Here is a 22576-nt window from a genome sequence, read left to right on the forward strand (position 1 = left end):
AACAGCATTAAACTAGTACCTAGTACAAGGCAGTTGGTAAATATTTTAGTTCTTGATTAAAGGTGAAATTATCCAGAAACGAGCGTTAATAGTAGCAGACAGACAGGTGTGATCACTACTCCAGTCAGGGACAATCCATGATATGGTGCAATGTGTCACACTGCTGTGCTAAGATGTCATATTATCAACCAAGTCACTGAGACAGGTAGACAGGTGTCTAAGATTAGTGACAAACAGCCTCAACTCCACTTTCGATCCACTGAAGTAGTTAGTGCCATGTTTTCAGAAGTCATTCTGCTAACGACTGATCAGAATTTAGGCAACATCTTTACACACCTGTGTTTTGTATCTCCAGACATTGAGAAGATCAAGGCGTACATCGACTCGTTCAAGTATGGAGCACCTCCACATGCTGGAGGGGGTATAGGTGAGTGGTCCTACTTCCTCGTTATTCACCACAACAGTGTGGCCAGGTGTGAGTTGTCGTCCTACTTCCTACTTCCTCGTTGTTCACCACAACAGTGTGGCCAGGTGTGAGTTATGCTGACCATTACACATTGCTGTCTTGTCATAACAACAGGATTTCCTGGTGGAATCTGTCATAAGGTATTACCTCAACATGTGGTAGCCAGTAGACCGTCTACACTGTAGCAGATAGTTCTTCCGATAACAGGATTCAAATCGTCAGTTTCTTTACATCATGGTAGAATGGAATTTCTTCCATCATATTTGGGCAACATTAAAACTTGTTTTGATGACTGATGCCCAATCTCTTACACATGCACATTTGGTTCATGACTATTGCTTTGTTCCAGGTATGGAGCGTGTCACCATGTTGTACCTCGGGCTTGACAATATCCCGCAAGGCGTCACTGTTCCCTCGTGACCCAAAGCGTCTCACTCCGTGAAGCATGACGTACACTTCACCTCCAGCAATATCTTACATTTCCTCTCTGAATTCTTGAATGCATTGATTGGGCTGGGATATTAAGCTATATTTTAAATAAAATAGTCTTCTTCTTAACAATAATATATATTTTGTTGGTCTTGCAATAGGTTCAGTCAGAACTACTTAGAAGTCATTTCTCAAAGGCTCTGGTTCCATTTTCCAAGATTTCTAAGTAAGATGTCTCTCTTTTGTCCATATTAATCTGTAACACTTCTCTGTAGCTCCTCTGTACACTGTGGTGATCCTCCAGCTACAGTGTACATGTATTTAGTAAGGCTGGGTTGATACACCATAACTGTAATATCTGATAGGATTCAGGTACTTGATTTGTCTTTGGACTTTTAAGGCCTGAAGTCATGAGAATGTCTGCTCATCAGCTTCCAGGTTTAAGTCTATGGTGACTGCCAGCTGGAATCTCATCTGTTGTCATATAGCCCCAGGCAATATGTGGTATATCTCACACCACTGTGTATGTGCATTTATACACCGTTGAACCGTACAATAAGGTTAATGATGAGGACTTCTCTACCAACAAGGCCTCCCAACATAAAACAGTGATTTGCAAATTATTTATAGATTTTGCTTGTTGAACAAACATTTGAAACATACCAACTGTAATAAGTTAAGAAAATGCATTTGTTAATATGCTGCTTTTGAGCATGAGAGTACATGTATGTATTTGTTAATAGTGTTAAAATACCAGCGTTGTGGTGCTGACAAGTGTAAAGTGTACATACACCATCATTCTCAACATGTCTGTTATAGTTTTGTACAGATATCTTAAAGACTTAGGTGACTTTGCTTAATAAGTGAGAAAATTTCACTGCCATATTTTGTGTTGTGTTCTTTGTTTCATCCACCAGAGATTGTATTTACTCTATACAAATCTACTATTATTATTATTATTATTATATGATGCAATCAGTACTAACTGCATCCATTGATTAATTCTGTATGATGCAGTCAGTGGTAACTGCTTCCATGGAGTAATTCTGTATGATGCAGTCAGTGGTAACTGCATCCATGGATTAATTCTGTATGATGCAATCAGTACTAACTGCTTCCATGGATTAATTCTGTATGATGCAGTCAGTGGTAACTGCTTCCATGGATTAATTCTGTATGATGCAGTCAGTGGTTACTGCATCCATGGATTAATTCTGTATGATGCAGTCAGTGGTTACTGCGTCCATATATTAATTCTGTATGATGCAGTCAGTGGTAACTGCTTCCATGGATTAATTCTGTATGATGCAGTCAGTGGTTACTGCGTCCATATATTAATTCTGTATGATGCAGTCAGTGGTAACTGCATCCATGGATTAATTCTCTATGATGCAGTCAGTGGTTACTGCTTCCATGGATTAATTCTGTATGATGCAGTCAGTGGTTACGGCGTCCATATATTAATTCTGTATGATGCAGTCAGTGGTAACTGCATCCATGGATTAATTCTGTATGATGCAGTCAGTGGTTACTGCGTCCATGGATTAATTCTGTATGATGCAGTCAGTGGTAACTGCATCCATGGATTAATTCTGTAAGATGCAGTCAGTAGTTACTGCATCGATGGATTAATTCTCTATGATGCAGTCAGTGGTTACTGCTTCCATGGATTAATCCTGTATGATGCAGTCAGTGGTTACGGCCTCCATATATTAATTCTGTATGATGCAGTCAGTGGTAACTGCATCCATATATTAATTCTGTATGATGCAGTCAGTGGTTACTGCTTCCATGGATTAATTCTGTAAGATGCAGTCAGTTACTGCGTCCATGGGTTAATTCTGTATGATGCAGTCAGTGGTAACTGCATCCATTGATTAATTCTGTATGATGCAGTCAGTGATAACTGCTTCCATGGATTAATACTGTATGATCCAGTAAGTGGAAACTGCTTCCATGGATTAATTCTGTATGGTACAGTCAGTGGTTACGGCCTCCATATATTAATTCTGTATGATGCAGTCAGTAGTTACTGCATCCATGGATTAATTCTGTATGATGCAGTCAGTAGTTACTGCGTCCATAGATTAATTCTGTATGATGCAGTCAGTGGTTACTGCTTCCATGGATTAATTCTGTATGATGCAGTCAGTGGTTACTGCGTCCATGGATTAATTCTGTATGATGCAGTCAGTGGTTACTGCTTCCATGGATTAATTCTGTATGATGCAGTCAGTGGTTACTGCTTCCATGGATTAATTCTGTAAGATGCAGTCAGTAGTTACTGCGTCCATGGATTAATTCTGTATGATGCAGTCAGTGGTTACTGCGTCCATATATTAATTCTGTATTATGCAGTCAGTGGTAACTGCATCCATTAATTGATTAATTCTGTATGATGCAGTCAGTGGTAACTGCTTCCATGGATTAATTCTGTATGATGTATGCAGTCAGTTACTGGATTAATTCTGTAGATGCAGTCAGTCCATGGATTAATTCTGTATGATGCAGTCAGTGGTTACAGCCTCCATATATTAATTCTGTATGATGCAGTCAGTGGTTACTGCATCCATGGATTAATTCTGTATGATGCAGTCAGTGGTAACTGCGTCCATGGATTAATCCTGTATGATGCAGTCAGTGGTAACTGCATCCATGGATTAATTCTGTATGATGCAGTCAGTAGTTACTGCTTCCATGGATTAATTCTGTATGATGCAGTCAATGGTAACTGCGTCCATGTATTAATTCTGTATGATGCAGTCAGTGGTAACTGCGTCCATGGATTAATCCTGTATGATGCAGCCAGTGCTAACTGCATCCATGGATTAATTCTGTATGGTGCAGTCAGTGGTTACTGCTTCCATGGATAAATTCTGTATGATGGACAGAGATTGTCTGTATGATGCAGTCAGTGGTAACTGCATCCATGGATAAATCCTGTGTGATGCACTCAGTGGTAACTGCATCCATGGATTAATTCTGTATGGTGCAGTCAGTGATAACTGCTTCCATGGATTAATTCTGTATGATGCAGTCAGTGATAACTGCATCCATGGATTAACACCATGTATCACCTCATCCCTGGTGATGGCACTAGGGTAGCCTTGTGGTTAAGCGTTTGCTCATCATGCCAAAGACCCGGGTTCGATTGCCCACATGGGTACAATGTGTGAGCCCAGTTCCGGTGTCCCCCCACCGTGATATTGCTGGAATATTGCTAAACTCGCCCACTCACTCATTTCCAGTAAAAAGTAGGACACCATACGTTGGACTGCCATTACCCTTCCGAAGCATTTCACAAGACAAGTAGGATGTCGGCATCTTTTTATAACGAACACAACGAGTCTATTCCTTCTCTTCCATCAGAACAATCAAGGCTTGGAAGCAGGTGGATATTTACGTAAATTTAAGTGTGGGGACAACAAAGGTGGAAACGGAACAAGGGAAGCTAGTAATTAATTGGCGCTGATTGGTAATGACAATGAACACATGGAAGCCAGGAGTAAACAACTAATAATCATTGATTGCTGTTGGACACGATGAGGTAATTAACAGAATATGTCCGAAATAATCTGACATGGACGTTTTGTTATGAATTATCAGACAAGTGTGAATGCATGACACGTTTTATGAAAAGCAACTTCGTTGTTTTCCTTATCACAATGTTTCAGAGCTTATGCTTGCTCCTTCATCATGTGAATGCTTGAGTCAGTGCACAGAGTGAATGTATATAGAAAGAATGTTTAAACAACGCCATGTGGGAGAATGTACAAAGATCACAATATTATAATTAGATAGGATTAGAGTATTATTTAATAAGATAATGTAAAAATGAAGCCAATGAGATTAACGGTATAACAATGTAAGACAAAGCTAATGGTTAGAGCAAACTGGAGTACACACTGGGAAGGTGGATGCCTTGGTCTCGGTTGATTGATGGCTTCTTTCTTTGGTCAGACGACTGTTGAATACGAGTGTACTTCACAGAGTAGGTCGGTGCTTGCAGTATCAATCAAGTTTGCCTGGTGAGGACTCTACTCATATAGTTGGACCGATGGCGCTGTCCCTAAGATGAGTACACAGTCTGTTTTCGAGACATTACTCCACTGATGTTTCATAGGCGGCTCCCCTATCTCCAACAGCGGTACCCGCCCCTGTGTGTGCCGAGTTCCTACTATCACCTAGAACCGTGGCGTCACATTTTATGTCACTGGGATATGAATTCGGCACGTCATGTCTGATTTCACACCTTTGAATGATATTAAACAACTTTGAATATGACCCCCAACAGCAGTCATTCGAAGTTTCAACAACTACACTTATCTTACCTTCATGTAAAATACTTTAATTTCATTGGTCAATGACGGTTCAACAAGTTTCCGTTGCCACGGTAACCGCCGAGAAGCTGAAGCGCTAACAATCGTATGACGTCATAATATGACGCATGCCGTGCCCGGAGTTCGAAAACCGTTCGATCAGCTGTTTTTGTGTTCACTTTGTACAAATTTATTTTACCGACTTTCACTGCTTTGTTTAAAGGTCACATGCAACCTAAAACACAACTTTGCAGATTCTGATACCTTTCGCTATGGACTTACCGAAACAAATCGTCAAAAATGCAAATTCAACTTATAAAGTTGAAAAATAACGCGATGAAAAAAACCGCGCGAAATCGGAGTTCAAACGTTTCACTAAATTTCCCCCGACTTTTCTGGGGAAAACGGGTTTCAACAGCTTGGCTGCGCTCATAGCATGTGCGCAGTGAAATCGGTTCGCACAGCTTGGAAGCGGGTTGTCCGGTGAATACTCTGTGAAGGCTTTGGTGTGAGCTATTTTTCTAATGTTTTGTTGATATCTCACAGGCGCGAGCTTTTTACATGTTATGACAGTAAATTAACTGTTTATATAATTTCATTTGTCTATTTCACCACACGTTCTTCTTACCGAGTCACTTTCTCAGTTCGATACTTACAAGCAATGTCATTATTTAGCGTTGATTTCTAACTGTGATATAGATATGTCGTTGTCACAGACAAAACTCAATGTCTTGTTTTATTGACACCTGTGTGTCTGCCTGCCTGTCTGCTAATGACAATATTCAATACACAGCTGCTATCACTGACCACATGCAATTTGAACTTAACACCAATCAGGCTATACACCATAAACAAAATGCATTGATTTATGGCCCGAGTTCGGTCTCTGTCACATTATGTAATTACACAGACAGGCAGGTGTGATACTTGAACACATGACATGTTATGATGTCTGTTGATTGCAAAATGTTATACACAAAAAATGAGCATGTATTTACAAAACCCAACATCTCTATATATACACAGACAATGAGCCGTGACGGCATCTGCAAATGAACCAGCCGTTACACTTGAGTGCACACCCACCCGCTCTGACTGGGTTCGGTATCCCGGCTGCTTCGTTTCTTGGGAAGTAAACCGAAGTACACAATATTGCACTTTTGATTTGCGATTGTACGCTTATAATTTTGTTTATATGTTTTTTCATAACCAGCAATGTATATTATATGTCATGAATAAGTGATGACTCGCCTACCGGCTCGGATGACACTGCTACAAAGAAGCGTACATCAGACCGTATTACCCTCGAGAGAAGCATACAACTTATAGTATTTCAGAATCGAACTTTACATTTTTAGACACAGAACCTTCACATTCAGCACGACTCCCCCACACTCCCGACTTGAAACACCCCAGGACATCAACTCACATTGATCCATGTGATGGTTGGGCCCGCTCCACATTGAAGCATACTACGATTAGGGAAGATTTACTGTATTTTCCAGAAAATGCAGTGGATAAAATCAAACCAGCAAGGACTTTCCTCCCACAGCAGTTTATTGAAATACTGTCCAAAATCTCGTTAAATCTCCGACCCACGGCTTTACGAGACATATCTGAGACCTAACTCCTGCAGTCTTAGACTGTTCGTATGGATGTATACATTTGTGTTAAATACTACACCCAGGAGGAACACATAGTACGGTGGTTCTTCAGCTTGAGATGTTAGTGCGATCATCTGCTTCAAGGACAATGGGATCCCGGCCAGAATACAGGCCACCAGCGTCCCACGCCTGTTGTCAGAGACGACTAACGGGTTTAGGGCGACTGAAGAATACAGGCCACCAGCGTCCCACGCCTGTTGTCAGAGACGACTAACGGGTTTAGGGCGACTTAAAGAATACAGGCCACCAGCGTCCCACGCCTGTTGTCAGTGACGACTAACGGGTTTAGGGCGACTAAAGAATACAGGCCACCAGCGTCCCACGCCTGTTGTCAGAGACGACTAACGGATTTAGGGCGACTAAAGAATACAGGCCACCAGCGTCCAACGCCTGTTGTCAGAGACGACTAACGGGTTTAGGGCGACTGAAGAATACAGACCACCAGCGTCCCACGCCTGTTGTCAGAGACGACTAACGGGTTTAGGGCGACTGAAGAATACAGGCCACCAGCGTCCCACGCCTGTTGTCAGAGACGACTAACGGGTTTAGGGCGACTAAAGAATACAGGCCACCAGCGTCCTACGCCTGTTGTCAGAGACAACTAACGGGTTTAGGGCGACTGAAGAATACAGGCCACCAGCGTCCCACGCCTGTTGTCAGAGACGACTAACGCCGACGTCACTCACTACTACTACAATGACAACTACCAAATAATAAACTGATAATCATCAACAATGACAACAACTACGACTACCGCTCCGACTACTACACAACTTTCTAATAGAACAGCACATTTCACAAGGGCCGACCAGTATGTCCTATATTCAGAGGGTTTCTGGTCATATTGAAACATATCCATAAATAACGTGAACACATTCCCGTCTCATACAAGTACCGGCACGAACAAATACCTTTAGAAATGTTAGCTGTCACAGGAAATAAACAACCAGAGTGTCACGGCGCAACATACAAACAGGTAGTGTTCGAAACCAAAAAAAATAACAGATTGAAATGAATACGGATTGAAGTATGGATACGTTTATCCTCTGCTATGAATCTGTTGAATGGTTCATGCATGTGTCTAGGTGTACTATGAATCTGTTGAATGGTTCATGCATGTGTCTAGGTGATAGCATGCATGATTTGAAAGGGTGGAAATTTACAAGAACTCAGACATGCTGTCAGCGCAGACAAAAAAAAATGTTGTAGTCAAGCGTGGACGCTAGTTGACTGATAAGCACATCAACACCGAACAGCCTTGTGCCTTTCAGACGGTGCAGATCTCACTTATATACTGACGTAATCACGTATTAAAACGTCTCTTCTGTGTTGGATTTGCTAAACATTTAATGTTGTATTTGTATATGTATACTGTAATTAGAACAAATGAAAGAAAAAGAAAGCAATATTGGCACTACACCCAAGTTGGGAACTCCTGACAAATCACTTGGTCACCGTTCTGCGAATGAGCCACTGTAGCATTTGCCCAGACGCCTTTCATTAACAATAGTTTAGACGGTTCATGAGGATATGTGTGGACTTAAATTGCGCTAGCTTCGACACACAAGATGGACGCGCAAAGTGCTAACAATATTACACAGGTTATTGGTTAATTCAGTTCGCAGTCTATATTCATTCTAGGCTTTCTGGGGAGCACACAAGCCAAATTACCAGCGAGACACTGGAAAGTTAACAGTTATAATACGGGTATCTGGTCTCTCCTTGCTGCACAGAAGGACATTACAAACAAAGTCACTCGAAAAAAAGGGATACCACAATGTTACACATGCTTGATTGTGCGTCAGGGCCAACGTCGTAGAAGCTGCCAGGCGTCGTGCTGCCAAGCACGGTCACCCATCCTAGACCTCTCCTCGACAACCCAGAGGTGTAGAAGATGCCACACTATACGCTGCCGCATGACGTGTGTACTCACCTGGAGCAATGTAGTGCTGGTGTTCCAGTTTTATTTGTGGACTTTTCCTATGCCTTTAAAACTATACAACCGCATTTACTCATCTTTATGCCTGTAAATAAAATTATTCTACTATCTTTATGAGGAGGTTTGTATGTTCGACATATAACAGTTTGTTACTGTAAACGGCAATTATAAATGTGAATTTATTGGTGATATTAGTACACCAAGCTTCTGTTTATAGAGTGCTACGTTTATTTATGACTACTAGTTCTGTAATCTCTTTATGTTTGTATTGTAGTGATATGTTTTCCATGTATACCGTTTACATGTATGGACCTCTTATGATGTAAGACAAATTTCCTTCGGGACAATAAAGTATTATCTTATCTTATCTGATACTAATTACTTTGTAATACTGAAATATTTAGAGTTATAGAGTTTCACCATTAGGCTACCCCACCGCCCCAAGTTGAGAAGGAAACCTGCATGTGCCGCCTTTATTTGGACCAACTACATGACACCATGGTAATGTAAGTGTTGGATTCCGGAGGGGTAATATGGGGGAACTGCGGGATTTGTCAACTGTAAAAAACGTCCTACATCATGCAGTAGTACGTTTCTTCTTTTAAGACTTGTAGACTGACATTTGGGCATTGAAATAAAGTTTCTGTTTTTGAAAATATATATCCACAAGATGACTGACTGACTGTCTGACAGGTGCAAACAGCAGGATTAATCATATAATATATATGTATATCGGCAGATAACTGCACGAAGTATATTTGGCCTCGCTATATTTTGATGAAAGCTATTTTTTGTTTGTTTGTTTGTTGTTTATCGCCGCACTGAGCAATACTACGTACAACTATATGATCGATGTACGTAAATAATAGAGTCTGGACCACATAATCCTGTGATCGACAGCATGCGCATCAATCGATGCAGTTTTAACCCGGATCTTAACGGGTCTTATATAAACGTTTAAGATGGGCATTAAGAAGCTTATTAATTAAATTACCTGTTAGCACGCAAAGTTTATATATGTACATTTTAAGATACTATTTACAAATAACTGTAAATTTTGAATGTATTTTCACCATCTTCAGTCTTTCAGGTTTCGTTTTTTAAAAATTTGTATACCGTTCATCCTTTCTGGTTCTGCATCCTTGAATGGGGAATCCCAAAAAAATCGGTCAAAATCTATTTATATCACTAGTAAATGACGTCACTTGTAATATAACCAATCACATGTAGCTATAGATTTGCTCCGTATTTTGGCAACAAACGTTTAACTACTACTAGCAGAAAACTAATAACCTTCAGTCTGATCGGTAAGTTAAAAATCAACATAAATGCGGGGCGTATCAGAATACATATCACTGATATGTTATTTTTTTATCTACAAAATGTTAGATACATGTATGAAATGGTTTGGGATGATACTTGTGCTAAATCTAAATGGCTGTACATTCAAAAGTAAAAACAGTCTTAAAGGAACATCATGTAAGGCAGCAGGTGCGTGTTCGCCCCGTGGTCCGCTACAACTGAGACACGTCATTCAAAGTGACTTCCGCGAGAATTGAACTAGCAGTAAGAATTTGCATATGTCAGAGCCACATCACGATAAGCTGAATAGTGACTTTGATATAGATTTATCTGTGTCGGTTCCACAGCTGGACAACACGCCGACGAACAAAATGGCAGAAGCCGGGCGTTTTAAACTCTTTGTATGTGCTGGAGGAATATTCGTCTGCTACTTTTATTACGGAATCCTGCAAGAAAAGATGTAAGTTTTCTTAATAAATATTGCAAAGCATGTAAAATAGATGCAATGATTAAAGTAATTATGCGGAGACATATGTAATATATTCTGTAACTTCTGATTTACACGTGTGTTGTAAACTTCTGTCAACAGCTGGATTACAAAACTCTTTATCATCTCCGTATTTTGTATTGATATTATGTTGTTGTCTGTACAGGACATTGTATATAGTTTTGGTTTGCTCACCTGGACAAGCGTGGAAAATGGAATATTGCTCTGAGAGCCTAGTATCCAGTGTACCCACACGGACCGACAAGGAACTAGACTAGAGTACGTACGCCCCCTAAACCAATATGTCACGGACTCTGGGGCTCTTGAATTTTACAGTGTGCCACAATCCATTGACAGAGTGAGCCAAACAATATTTATGCAAAAGGTTTATTGATGTCCTGATTATCATACTGTATCAGGCTGCCTGGCTAGTTGACAGGTTATATATGATTTTTTTTCAAGGCATGAAATTCAGCATTAAAGCTTTTCCTCTTAGTCCTGTAAACAGGTCCAGTTTTCTACTAATGTAAAGTGGGAAATCCTACATTCTTATTTGGCAACTGTTTCTGACATCCGTGGTAGGCTAGGTGCCTAATGTAAGCCTCTGAACAGGTCCAGATGGACCCCTGGTTGATCATGTACTCTAGGTACTAGCATTAACAACCATTTACTGCATCACCTGTCAGAACTGGCTACAGTCAGTGACAAAATACATCACTTATGTCCGCCAAGTTGACACTGTGACCTCATTTTACCATGTTCTGTACAATGTGAGCAGACCCATGCAGCCATTCGTCCCCTGAATCCACCAAGGGTTTATCATTCTTATGGTAGTTACAGTCAGCAAGATGTATTTAGATTTATGTTTTGTCTATTTATTGAAAAATGAGTTTATGAAACTATGACATCTCAGACAGTGATAAGGAACCTGGGGTAACTAAAATATATCCACACTATGTGTTGTCAGTCCATGTGTCGTATGCTCTTTGATTACTTGTCCTTACAATGATACTAGTTTTATTACATAATTCAAGATGTGAGGATTTCAAAATTCTGGTGAAATTACTCTACTTTTAAGTGTGAGTTTCTAAACAGTTTTCCCTTTCTAACTTAAGATTACTGTAAACTATTTTCAAAAGTATGGTGACCTCGCTATTGTGACATGTAAGTGTAGCAGTGATGTTTTTGTGTTGTACAGTTTTGTGGGTAATAGTATTCATGATATTCTCTTTGCCTGTTGTCTGGTTCGGTCAGGTTGATGAACATGCATATCACATGCATTTCATGTTGGTGGGAATCTTTGTGATAATATTGAGGATTTGATTGGCTGGTTGGATCATCTGTTTCAATAAGATGATACCTCATGGTGTCTGGTGGTCGTCATTGCATTCTGAGTGCCGAACATGTGAGGCCAAGTCAGAGTTGTCACAAGGTTTTCATCACGTTGCTGTCGGGCTGGAAATAACGGAGTTGCTTTGTCTTATAGACGGGTGAGCTTATTTTGAATACGACATGTTAAACATGTACCTTTCATTCTCATATGGAGAACATACATACTATATTGAATTCCTATTACCGGGGTACAAATCCAGTATCGTTATTGAAGTGAAATAATTCAAAGGGAAAACTTCATTATCAATGCATTTGTTTATTGATCGTGCGTTACATGTTTTTCAGTTGCCTCCCTTTTTCTCATATGTGATAATGAATCTGTGATACCACTGTGATACAATGCAATGTGATTTATATTTATAATGAAATGTTACAGGGTATTTTCTTCCTCTCGAATAAATGGATTCACACCCCACAGCGAGTCGTGTTTTCTCGGCGTGAGCTGTTACATAAGTATGGTGACCTCGCTATTGTGTTTCTGTATCATGACCCAGTGTATTGGACCAGCTCTACCATTGATCTAAATCTAGGTTTCAAGAGTGATACATTTACTTTGGGATGATAAAAGTCCTAAACATCAGACAGGTGTATTCTAATGATCAGGGAAGCTACTTCATCAGCACTCGTAGTTCTGTCACACTGTAAAATGCAATCAGTGAATACTTGTGCAGTATAATACTAGAATATCAGAACCCTAGACTGACAATCTATGGACAAAGTACAAAATCATTCTTAGTTGTCATGCTTTTAAAATGTCAGTCTACTAAAGGCATATATCCAATATGGAGTACACCGTATACATTATATGCCTCCTTTAGAAAGATCTAATACAGAATATGTAACAGACCTGTATATGGTGTGAGGGGTGTGGTGTGAGGTGTGTGATGTGCTATCCTGTGCATAGAGCTCAGGTCACAAATCATTTGAAGTTATTAAGCAACATTGAGCGTGGAGAGTTCTTACATGGGTGACTCCTGATGGTTTGGCAGATTGACTCCTGAGAGTTTCTAGGACTTCAGTCCTGCCCCACAACGAAGCACATGTGATACATGTGATATCACGTCAGGAAAGTGAAGTTTTTCACCCATGTGACCCAGTAGCGAATGGGTACCCGATGGGATTAGTTCTGTGACTGATATAAATAACCTTCTAGCAGCTTGGGTTATCCGGGGTAATGATAATCAGATTGTGATTTCAGCATCGTTGAGCACCGTATGGTGAAATCCAGGTGCTATACAAATCCATAATTATCATATATGTGCATCAGTTACATTACATGTGAAGACCTATCTGCCAGCATTATGATTATGCTGCAGCCAGTCTGGGGGTCATCATGACAATACCTATCTGCCAGCATTATGATTATGCTGCGGCCAGTCTGAGGGTCGTCATGACATTACCTATCTGCCAGCATTATGATTATGCTGCAGCCAGTCTGAGGGTCATCATGACATTACCTATCTGCCAGCATTATGATTATGCTGCAGCCAGTCTGAGGGTCATCATGACATTACCTATCTGCCAGCATTATGCTTGCAGCCAGTCTGCCAGTCATCAAGTCATGAATAAAAGCACTAGTATGATCTGAACTGTGAAACTGTGGAGTTAAGTGCTGTTGGTTATCATAGGAACAATGGGGATTGCACTTCATGCCTCACACTGTCACAGACAAAGGGTCGAATTACGTTCAGTGTAAGGTAATTAGTTAGGCATTGCTTATGTCTCTGTTATCAACCATTGACTTATCAGGTCCAGACTTGATTATTGATCATGTTTATATGCTGTCATTGCTTTTTGTTGTTGTCAAACTGCTACTGAAAACTAGACTACAAATAAATTTTGTATAAAATATGCTTGCTAAACTTTCTACCAGAATAGATAAACACAGGTCATGTTGCTTTGAGCATGTTGAGGACTAATTTGTCCACTCGACTGTCTTCTATCCCTGGTAACATGTCTGTCCGTATTGGTGAATGTTGTATCTACCTGCCTCACTATGTGGAAGGAAATGTCATTTCTACCACTGTCGTTTAAAGGCAGTAGATGTAGAGAACATGTATGTCCGTATTGGTGAATGTTGTATATCTACCTGCCTCACTATGTGGAAGGAAATGTCGTTTCTACCACTGTCGTTTAAAGGCAGTAGATGTAGAGAACATGTATGTCCGTATTGGTGAATGTTATATCTACCTGCCTCACTATGTGGAAGGAAATGTCATTTCAACCACTGTCATTTAAAGGCAGTAGATGTAGAGAACATGTATGTCCGTATTGGTGAATGTTATATCTACCTGCCTCACTATGTGGAAGGAAATGTCATTTCTACCACTGTCGTTTAAAGGCAGGGGATGTAGAAACACAGAGTAAAGTGAATCGGAGCAACATGCAGTTTCAGATATGGCCTGCAACTTTCAAGATGGGATACCGGTAGTTATTTTATTCACCGTGACTAGCCAACCTGGAAGTAACCATGTTTCTGATTGTGATTCAATAGGTCTGCTTTTACCCTGCTTGTAACTGTGGTAACCAATGTTATATCTGTGAATCATTTTCTTCAGCACAAAAGGGAAGTATGGAGAAGGCGAATCCCAGGAGAAGTTCCGCTTCACCCTCGCCCTGGTGTTTGTGCAGTGCATCATAAATGCTATCTTCGCTTTGTGTGGTGAGTTACAATTTCCCTTGTATGCCAAGCCAACACACCTACTATTGACCTACTTGTAGTGCTACTAGTAGTGTATGGCAATATGAGGCTCAGGCTACTGGAGCGAGTCATGGAAACTACTGGTGGTGGTGTATGACAATATGAGGCTCAGGCTACTGGGATGAGTCATGGAAACTACTGGTTGGGGTGTATGACAATATGAGGCTCAGGCTACTGGGACGAGTCATGGAAACTACTGGTGGTGGTGTATGACAATAAGTCTTTAAATTGTATGGACCTTTAGCATGTTTAGTCTGTCATTATTTGATTTTATTCTATGAACCGTTTAGTTTTTCAATACCAATGTATTTACAGCTCGAAAGATCTTTCAGCAGGAGCGTGACTCAACTCCACGCACGCTGTATGCCGTGTGCTCCCTCACCTACCTGGGTGCCATGCTTGCCAGTAACCATGCTCTCCAACACGTTGCCTACCCAACTCAGGTAGGTAATAGGAAGTTATCATTACAGTGTCATCAGTGTTGTATTCATCACCCCATGCCTGGATAACGCGTAACAATCACCTTTACGGATGCTCAGCATATGTTGATTGGCATTTTAGAAGGTGATGAATTGTAAGAAAGGTATGACAACTTCTTTGTTATATTATGATGCGATGTTTCGGGAGAGATTTGCTTGACAACTGTTTCAGAATCTTTACTGAAATGTTGCACCTTTATCATGATAATGTGATAAAGATGTCGTCATCCTTAAAGGATAATACCTTTCTACGTGTACAGTCGTTATAAAGATGGTTTGACATTCAACAACTGCTGTAAGGGCTTGAAGAGGTGAAACTATGGCATGCATTCTTAATCCAACTGTTAATCAAAATGAAGGTGTTTGTGTGACAGCCTTCCACTGGAGATACTAAACACAAAGAACTTGCACCAATCAGTTACATAACTCATGTAGGACACAATGTTTGTTATTGGTCCAGAGAGTGTTCATGGTGTATGTATTCCTTCCTTTGTAAACTTATTATTTAACAGCCTGAGTAATCTATTTTTCATAGAATAAAGTGACAGTGTTCTTTTAAGAGTTGGATATGTTTATGGCTGATCCTGCCACTTTCAAATAAAAAATTGAATTTCTGGTGGCGTCAGTGTCAGCTGTGGTGAATATTTAGGAGATAAACATACTGTGTTGGAAAATCAGAGGTATAAAGGGAAATTATAATAGCTCTAAATTTGATTTAAAACTGAATGTGTAGCGTGAGGTTTTAAATAAAAAAAGTTAGAGCTATTATAATTTCGTTATATACTTCTGATTTTCCAACACAGTACGTTTATCTCCATTCTACTATAACCTTGTTATCCCCCGCAGCACGTTTTGCGGGGGGTATTAAAATGGACTCCGTCCGTGTAATAATAGCAGCGTCGTCGTCCATCCATCCGTCCGTCCGTGCACATTTGTCTTTTCCGGAGCAGAACTCTAAAACCGTTCAATATTTCTTCACCAAACTTGGCACATAGATAGATCTGGTGGTGTACTGGTGCCTTTTGGTAGTTTTGGAATTCTGAATAAAATATTTTTGGCATTTCCATGGCAACAAGTTTGACATAGACTGAAATTGGTGATAGTGCTCCTTTCTGGAGCAGAACTTTAAAAACCTTTCAATACTCTCCTTCCACTTTTCTATATACACACCTAAATATTTGACATAATCATAACTTGTAGACATAATCATGAAGAGTATTTTGCCATTGCGGGGGATATTGATGACTTTGTCTTCTTGTTAAGATTTTAATACACTACCGGCTCAGGTGACACTGCTACAAAGAGGCTACATCAGACTGTATTACCCTTGAGAGAAGCATACAACTTTTAGTATTTACATGTACTATCTCCACTATTGAGTATATTTATTTGTACTCCACTGTTATCTTGATGTTATGTAATTTTACATTTTTTTCTTCAGGTACTTGGTAAATCCATCAAGCCAATTCCTGTTATGATTTTGGGAGTTCTTTTGGCAAGGAAGCGTTACCCCATGGCCAAGTACTTCTGTGTGCTCCTCATTGTGATGGGAGTGGCCATGTTCATGTACAAGGACCAGGGCCACAAAGCTAAGGGAGATCACTCTGGCCTGGGCATAGGCGAGTTTCTGCTGGTAAGTGCTCATTTTCCATGTATTGCTGCAACACAGGTAAGATCTGAACATCTTGCATGTGCTGTGCTGGAGTTTCAGTGCAGTCAGGAGGGATGGTACAAGTAGAGTTTGCTGCTCCTCTGCTTCATGCAGTGTGAATGTTCGAGTCAAAAAGAATTTGAGTGAGCGCAATGTTAGACCTTCTAGACTGGCTAGCCATTGTGATCCATGGGAGATCAGTGAACATTGACTGATGGATCATTTTGTGCTCATTGTTAGTATTTGGTCATAATTAGATCTCCTTTACCTCCCTACAGCTAGTGTCCTTGACCTTGGATGGCCTGACAGGAGCATCCCAGGATAAGATGAGAACGGAACACAAGACGGGCGCATACAGCATGATGCTGTTTGTCAATGCCTTTTCCATCATCTGGCTAGCCATTGGTGAGATACACTGCCTTTGTCCTTCAAGGGTGAACTCTGTGGGGCACTGCCTCATCTCATCTCACCTCACCTCACCTCACACATGTTTTAGAGTTTGAAATTGCTTGTAGCCACTGTTGCCTAGCAACAGCTAACAGCCACCATAACATAAAGCAAACATTTTTCCAATCACTGTAACTATATTGTAACAGGTGGTTCATTTCATAACTTGTTATAGACATTTCGGATCTTATTTTATTGCTCTTAATCTTTATAGTATATCTGATGAATCATTCATTCTGCGATAGTTTCCCTGGACCCTGTGACAGAATGTGGGCTAAGCTTAACAAAGTGGTTTTAAAAGGAACTGTGTGTTTGTACAGGTCTTGTGACAACAGGCGAGGGTCTGGAGTTCCTGAGTTTCGCTGGTCGCAACCCCTCCGTGTACTACAACATGATTGCATTCTCAATAGCAAGTGCCTTAGGACAGGTGAGTATTTGTCTTGTGGAAATGTTCAGGGGGATTGTGTAAGTCTACCATCCATCTCGTGTTAGAACAACCAAGGAGATCAGATAAGTCTCCCATCACTCTTGTTGAACCGTTTCAGGGGATAGGGTAGGTCTGCCATCACTCTTGTTGAACCGTTTCAGGGGATAGGGTAGGTCTGCCATCACTCTTGTTGAACCGTTTCAGGGGATAGGGTAGGTCTGCCATCAGTCTTGTTGAACCGTTTCAGGGAATTGGGTAGGTCTTCCATCAGTCTTGTTGAACCGTTTCAGGGGATAGGGTAGGTCTGCCATCAGTGTTGTTGAACCATTTCAGGGGATAGGGTAGGTCTGCCATCAGTCTTGTTGAACCGTTTCAGGGGATAGGGTAGGTCTGCCATCAGTTTGGTGTAGAACCATTTCAGGGGATCGGGTAGGTCTCCCATCAGTCTGGTGTTGAAACACTTGAAGCTGTATAGAAATAGTCCATCAATGATTTCCGTGTGGATACTTTATTTTCATGTTTTCTACCCTCAGACGTTCATCTTCATCACCGTGACAACATTTGGACCTCTCACATGCTCCATCGTCACGACAACAAGAAAGTTCTTCACTATACTAGGATCTGTGTTGATATTTGGCAACCCCATGCTGTCTCGACAGTGGGTTGGAACCCTGCTGGTGTTTATTGGGTTGGGACTAGACTCTGTGTATGGCAAGGAGAAAAAGAAGAATAAGTGATCTGACGTCTACGAGCTGAATGTTGAACCATAGGATGTTTCAATGTGATTATTGAGTGGATGAATGCAGATAAATTCAGTTTGGTGTAGAACCATTTCAGGGGATAGGTCTGAGGTGGAGTCTCCCATCAGTCTGGGTGTTGAAACAGTCTGAATGTGGCTGTATAGAAATAGTCCATCAATGATTTCCGTGTGGATACTTTATTTTCATGTTTTCTACCCTCAGACGTTCATCTTCATCACCGTGACAACATTTGGACCTCTCACATGCTCCATCGTCACGACAACAAGAAAGTTCTTCACTATACTAGGATCTGTGTTGATATTTGGCAACCCCATGCTGTCTCGACAGTGGGTTGGAACCCTGCTGGTGTTTATTGGGTTGGGACTAGACTCTGTGTATGGCAAGGAGAAAAAGAAGAATAAGTGATCTGACGTTTACGAGCTGAATGTTGAACCATAGGATGTTTCAATGTGATTATTGAGTGGATGAATGCAGATAAATGATGAGGAATGGAGCTGCTTTACTGAATGTCGGACCATGCTTCCAGGGACCAGTGTATTTATTTGTTGTCATAGTTAATGTGTACTTTCTCTGACCAGTGAACATGCTGACTGGACTGGTTTTACTGAATGTGGATGTTGTGCTTATCGTTTTTATTGCATCCCTGAGGTTTTTATTACACACTTATCAGATATTTCATCATGTTTCATGCTTGTTGATTTATAGCCAGAATAATTTACAGAAATTCAGAAACAGGTATTTAATGTGTTAATATGTCAAGTATAATGTAAGATGTAGCCATATCAAAGTTGTGCCTATAGACTTATTTTGTGAGTTGCATGTTTCCTGTTTAGAACAATGGTTGGTGATCATCACGTGTTCTGGCAGGTACTGTTTGTTACCAGGATGCCTACCTCACACGATCAGAGACATAACATTCGCTGTACCACACTTGTTAACACAGTCAATCTGAACGTTTTGTTAGAGTTGACACGCACTTGCAGTTGTTTCATGATGTAAAACTTTCCACTTTCTGAAACTTTCTGAACATCTCACCCCTGTCACTGGACGATCACTTTTTACTTGACCATCATATCTACATCACATCGGAAGGAAATTCATTAAAATTCGGATATGTAGACAAAACATATATTTTCGTCAATTAAATAATTTTTTTGCCAAAAAGAGATGACAAGAAGAAATGTAATGGTGATAATTTGGAAATCTGTTGGAGGTATGTGAAATTAAAGCTTCACTCTTGATTAGTGTCATATATCTTTCTCAGAATCCATCATGATTTTAAGTACAATGTATATAGTTGACTACTAATTTTGATCCTTGAAACTATTTACAACACTTTGGGGTTGGCTTCTCTGGTGTTGGTCCAAGACCGGCACGTGTTCGTGTCCCTGCATAGGTCCATTGTGGGAACTCCGTGTCTGGAGTCCCGGTGGCATGGGTATTGGTAACTACGTGTATCAACAACAGTGTTCAGCTTGAAAGATTGTGTACTCATGAGTTTCATAGTGGCTTACAAGTAACTGACTACCTCGTGTTGTTAAACAGACTGAAAATGCAACATTCTGTGAGTGAGTGAGTATGGTTTTACGCCGGTTTTAGCAATATTCCAGCAATATCACGGCAGGGGACACCAGAAATGGGCTTCACACATTGTGCCCGTGTAGGGATTCAAACCCAGGTCTTCGGTGTGACGAGTGGACGCTTTAACCACTAGGCTACCCCACGGTCCCCAACATTCTGTGCCTTTACACAGGTTAAACCTAGTGTATGTCTGGTAAAGGTGATTGTTCCTATACGTGGTGATGATAATGTTGTTATATACTTATTACATATATTTGTTTGGTAACCTGGTTACATGGTGTATGGCTTGCATGCTGGTTTGATGGATGAACAATTTCCTTTCTTACTACAAGAACCTTGCTGTATTTGTATCTTTCACTGTCTCAGGGCTGCATATTGTTCACTTAGGAATTTTGGCTGAGAACATTTTAAAATTTTGAACTCATAAAAGTTAATTTTTCTGTTTGAACCCGATCACTTTTCGAAAATTTGTTTGTCTGGCTGAAAAATAGATTTGGGTCATATTTTTTACAAATGGAAATTGTATGTCATAGTTTTCCTCAAAACCAGAGTATTTTTCTACCTTCTCAACCTACAAAGTTCTCATTGAGGTGTATAGGCATAGCACTGTGGTTAATGTGCTCAGTCATCTCACTGAAGACCCAGGTTTGATTCCATAACAAATGTGGGTCTCCTTTTACTGGTTCTCCCTTCCTATTGATATAGTGTGCAAATAGTTTGGTATCTTATTCATAAAATGGGATAGGACCATCTATGAAGTATACTTGTATTATGCTATCCAAAGTCCATACATAGACTAGTCATCAGTTTTTCATGCTATTATTATGTTCTTAAACTCAAACTGTTTCAGTTCACACAAGTCTGTTATTCAAGGTGTTTAGACGTAGCTTGTAAATGTTGCTAGGACAAAGTGCCAAGATCTCTAAGTGGACGGTTGACACAGGTGATGCAAGTCATTAAGCTATGTTGCATCCCTTGGGAATGGGAAACACCTGTGATTGTTGGTTCAATCTTAATTCAACCAGGCTTGTTAGTGCATTTCACAATAGTGATAAACATACGAGATCTACATCACCTCGAACTTCCCCCACATGAACCCTCAAAGCAGTGTTAAAACCACCCTGCTTGCCGTCTCCTCTCTCCAAGTGGAATTGAACATAATGATATATTCCTCATCAGTAAGTACAACTTATTACATATTCATTATAACTCTACACTATTGTCCTGTGTCAGAGCTCACACATCTGTATATTGTGATGTCACAACTTTGCTGATACTGGTGATAAATTTATGTGAATTTTAGCCTTGTGTTGTTTTCTGTGAGATGGTCCATCCATACTGAGTCAGAGCCCAGTCAAACATTGCAATGTAATCCAGCTGGAGCACCTTGGAGGCCAATACTGAGCCCTCTCATCCATAGCAGAAAGTGGCCCTTGTCCCAGCAGATGAATCATCATCAATATCATACAATTTATGGTCCTTTTTGTTGTTACAAAGGATTAAACAAGGACTGGTTGGCTCGGAGTCAGCATACTTTGTCTGACCATGACTGGGGTGACGTGGTATCTCCAGTCCAGTACAGGTACACATGCATGCAACAATTTGGAATGTGATGTTAACCCCATCTCAGATCACAAAACATTCAGTATCAAAGACGGCATTATTCCTCGTCCAGGTCTTTGTTTGGCACACTGGTGGTACAGCAACAACACACCTGTACACACAATCATCTAAACCGTCTTGGACAAGTCTTACACCATGTGGAAGTCCCAGTATTATATCAGGAACATTGCCTCTATGGTGTTCAATACGTTATCAACAACTAGAGCTGGGTATGGTTCACGTTATGCAGATCGATAATCAGATCGCAGTAATCAATCAATAATTGACTGTAATCATAAACCCCACCACAAATCTCATATGGGCAACACAGTGATAACATTGAGCAAACAAAACTGGCACTGATTAATATCACGATTAAGACCGTCAAGGATACTTCCTGTTGAGACACGCATGAGACTATTCTGTTAACATTACAGTTTTACAGTCAGAAAACTGCATCAGTTGTTTATGTTGATATCGATCATTTGACAGATTATTCCATCAATTGCTACAGCACTGTAAACAACTGTTGCTCCTTTTGAAAGGCAAAACAAATGACCTGGTGAAATGGCTGAATGACTTACGTTATTGTGTGTACAATGACAGTGTTAGCTGTTCCTCGTAATATCAGATTTGTCTGGTCCACAGATAGTCAATATTGCTCAGTGTGAAGTAAGCATCAAGCCACAAAACGGACACAAGGTGAGTTGCACTTCAAGTTTATTGAAGAGCTCCCTGGGCTCGACTCCGGACCAGGTGATGAAGGTAGTCTCTAGCATTATGAGTTTATACAATGATCACATAACACACATCTTCAGAAAAATAAAACAGCTTCTGGAATACTTTAAAACTATACACATTTACCAACAGCCTTGGGCAGCACAAAACACCGTCACGAGTACGAAGTCATCACACAAGAACAGTGCCAA

The 22576-nt window shown here is 40.5% G+C and overlaps 2 protein-coding genes and 1 long non-coding RNA gene across 3 annotated transcripts in view; 2 read left to right on the forward strand and 1 right to left on the reverse strand.

The window, feature by feature from the left end:
* LOC124253187 (aspartate--tRNA ligase, cytoplasmic-like) overlaps window positions 1–1778 on the forward strand; it is a 22938-nt gene extending 21160 nt beyond the window's left edge. Inside the window, 3 exon segments of the mRNA XM_046686910.1 lie at window positions 356–427; window positions 816–859; window positions 861–1778. Coding sequence (XP_046542866.1) covers window positions 356–427; window positions 816–859; window positions 861–908 — 164 coding nt within the window. The 3' untranslated portion in view covers window positions 909–1778.
* LOC124253191 lies at window positions 1457–21405 on the reverse strand. Its single transcript, XR_006892122.1, has 3 exons — window positions 21232–21405; window positions 8954–8969; window positions 1457–1469 (listed from the first exon to the last, which is right to left on the reverse strand). It is a non-coding gene; the product is annotated as an uncharacterized LOC124253191 (long non-coding RNA).
* LOC124253189 (solute carrier family 35 member B1-like) lies at window positions 10300–18509 on the forward strand. The gene is made up of 7 exons (XM_046686915.1): window positions 10300–10579; window positions 14557–14660; window positions 15015–15142; window positions 16620–16811; window positions 17108–17234; window positions 17597–17703; window positions 18237–18509. Exons 1-7 carry the CDS (start codon window positions 10398–10400, stop codon window positions 18438–18440), a joined length of 1044 nt encoding a protein of 347 aa, XP_046542871.1. The 5' UTR covers window positions 10300–10397; the 3' UTR covers window positions 18441–18509.
* Window positions 21406–22576: the final 1171 nt, after the last annotated feature.

The sequence above is a fragment of the Haliotis rubra genome, unplaced genomic scaffold, assembly GCF_003918875.1.
Source record: "Haliotis rubra isolate DU_JTF1 unplaced genomic scaffold, ASM391887v1 Scf534, whole genome shotgun sequence".
In the NCBI taxonomy this organism is placed as follows: domain Eukaryota; kingdom Metazoa; phylum Mollusca; class Gastropoda; order Lepetellida; family Haliotidae; genus Haliotis; species Haliotis rubra.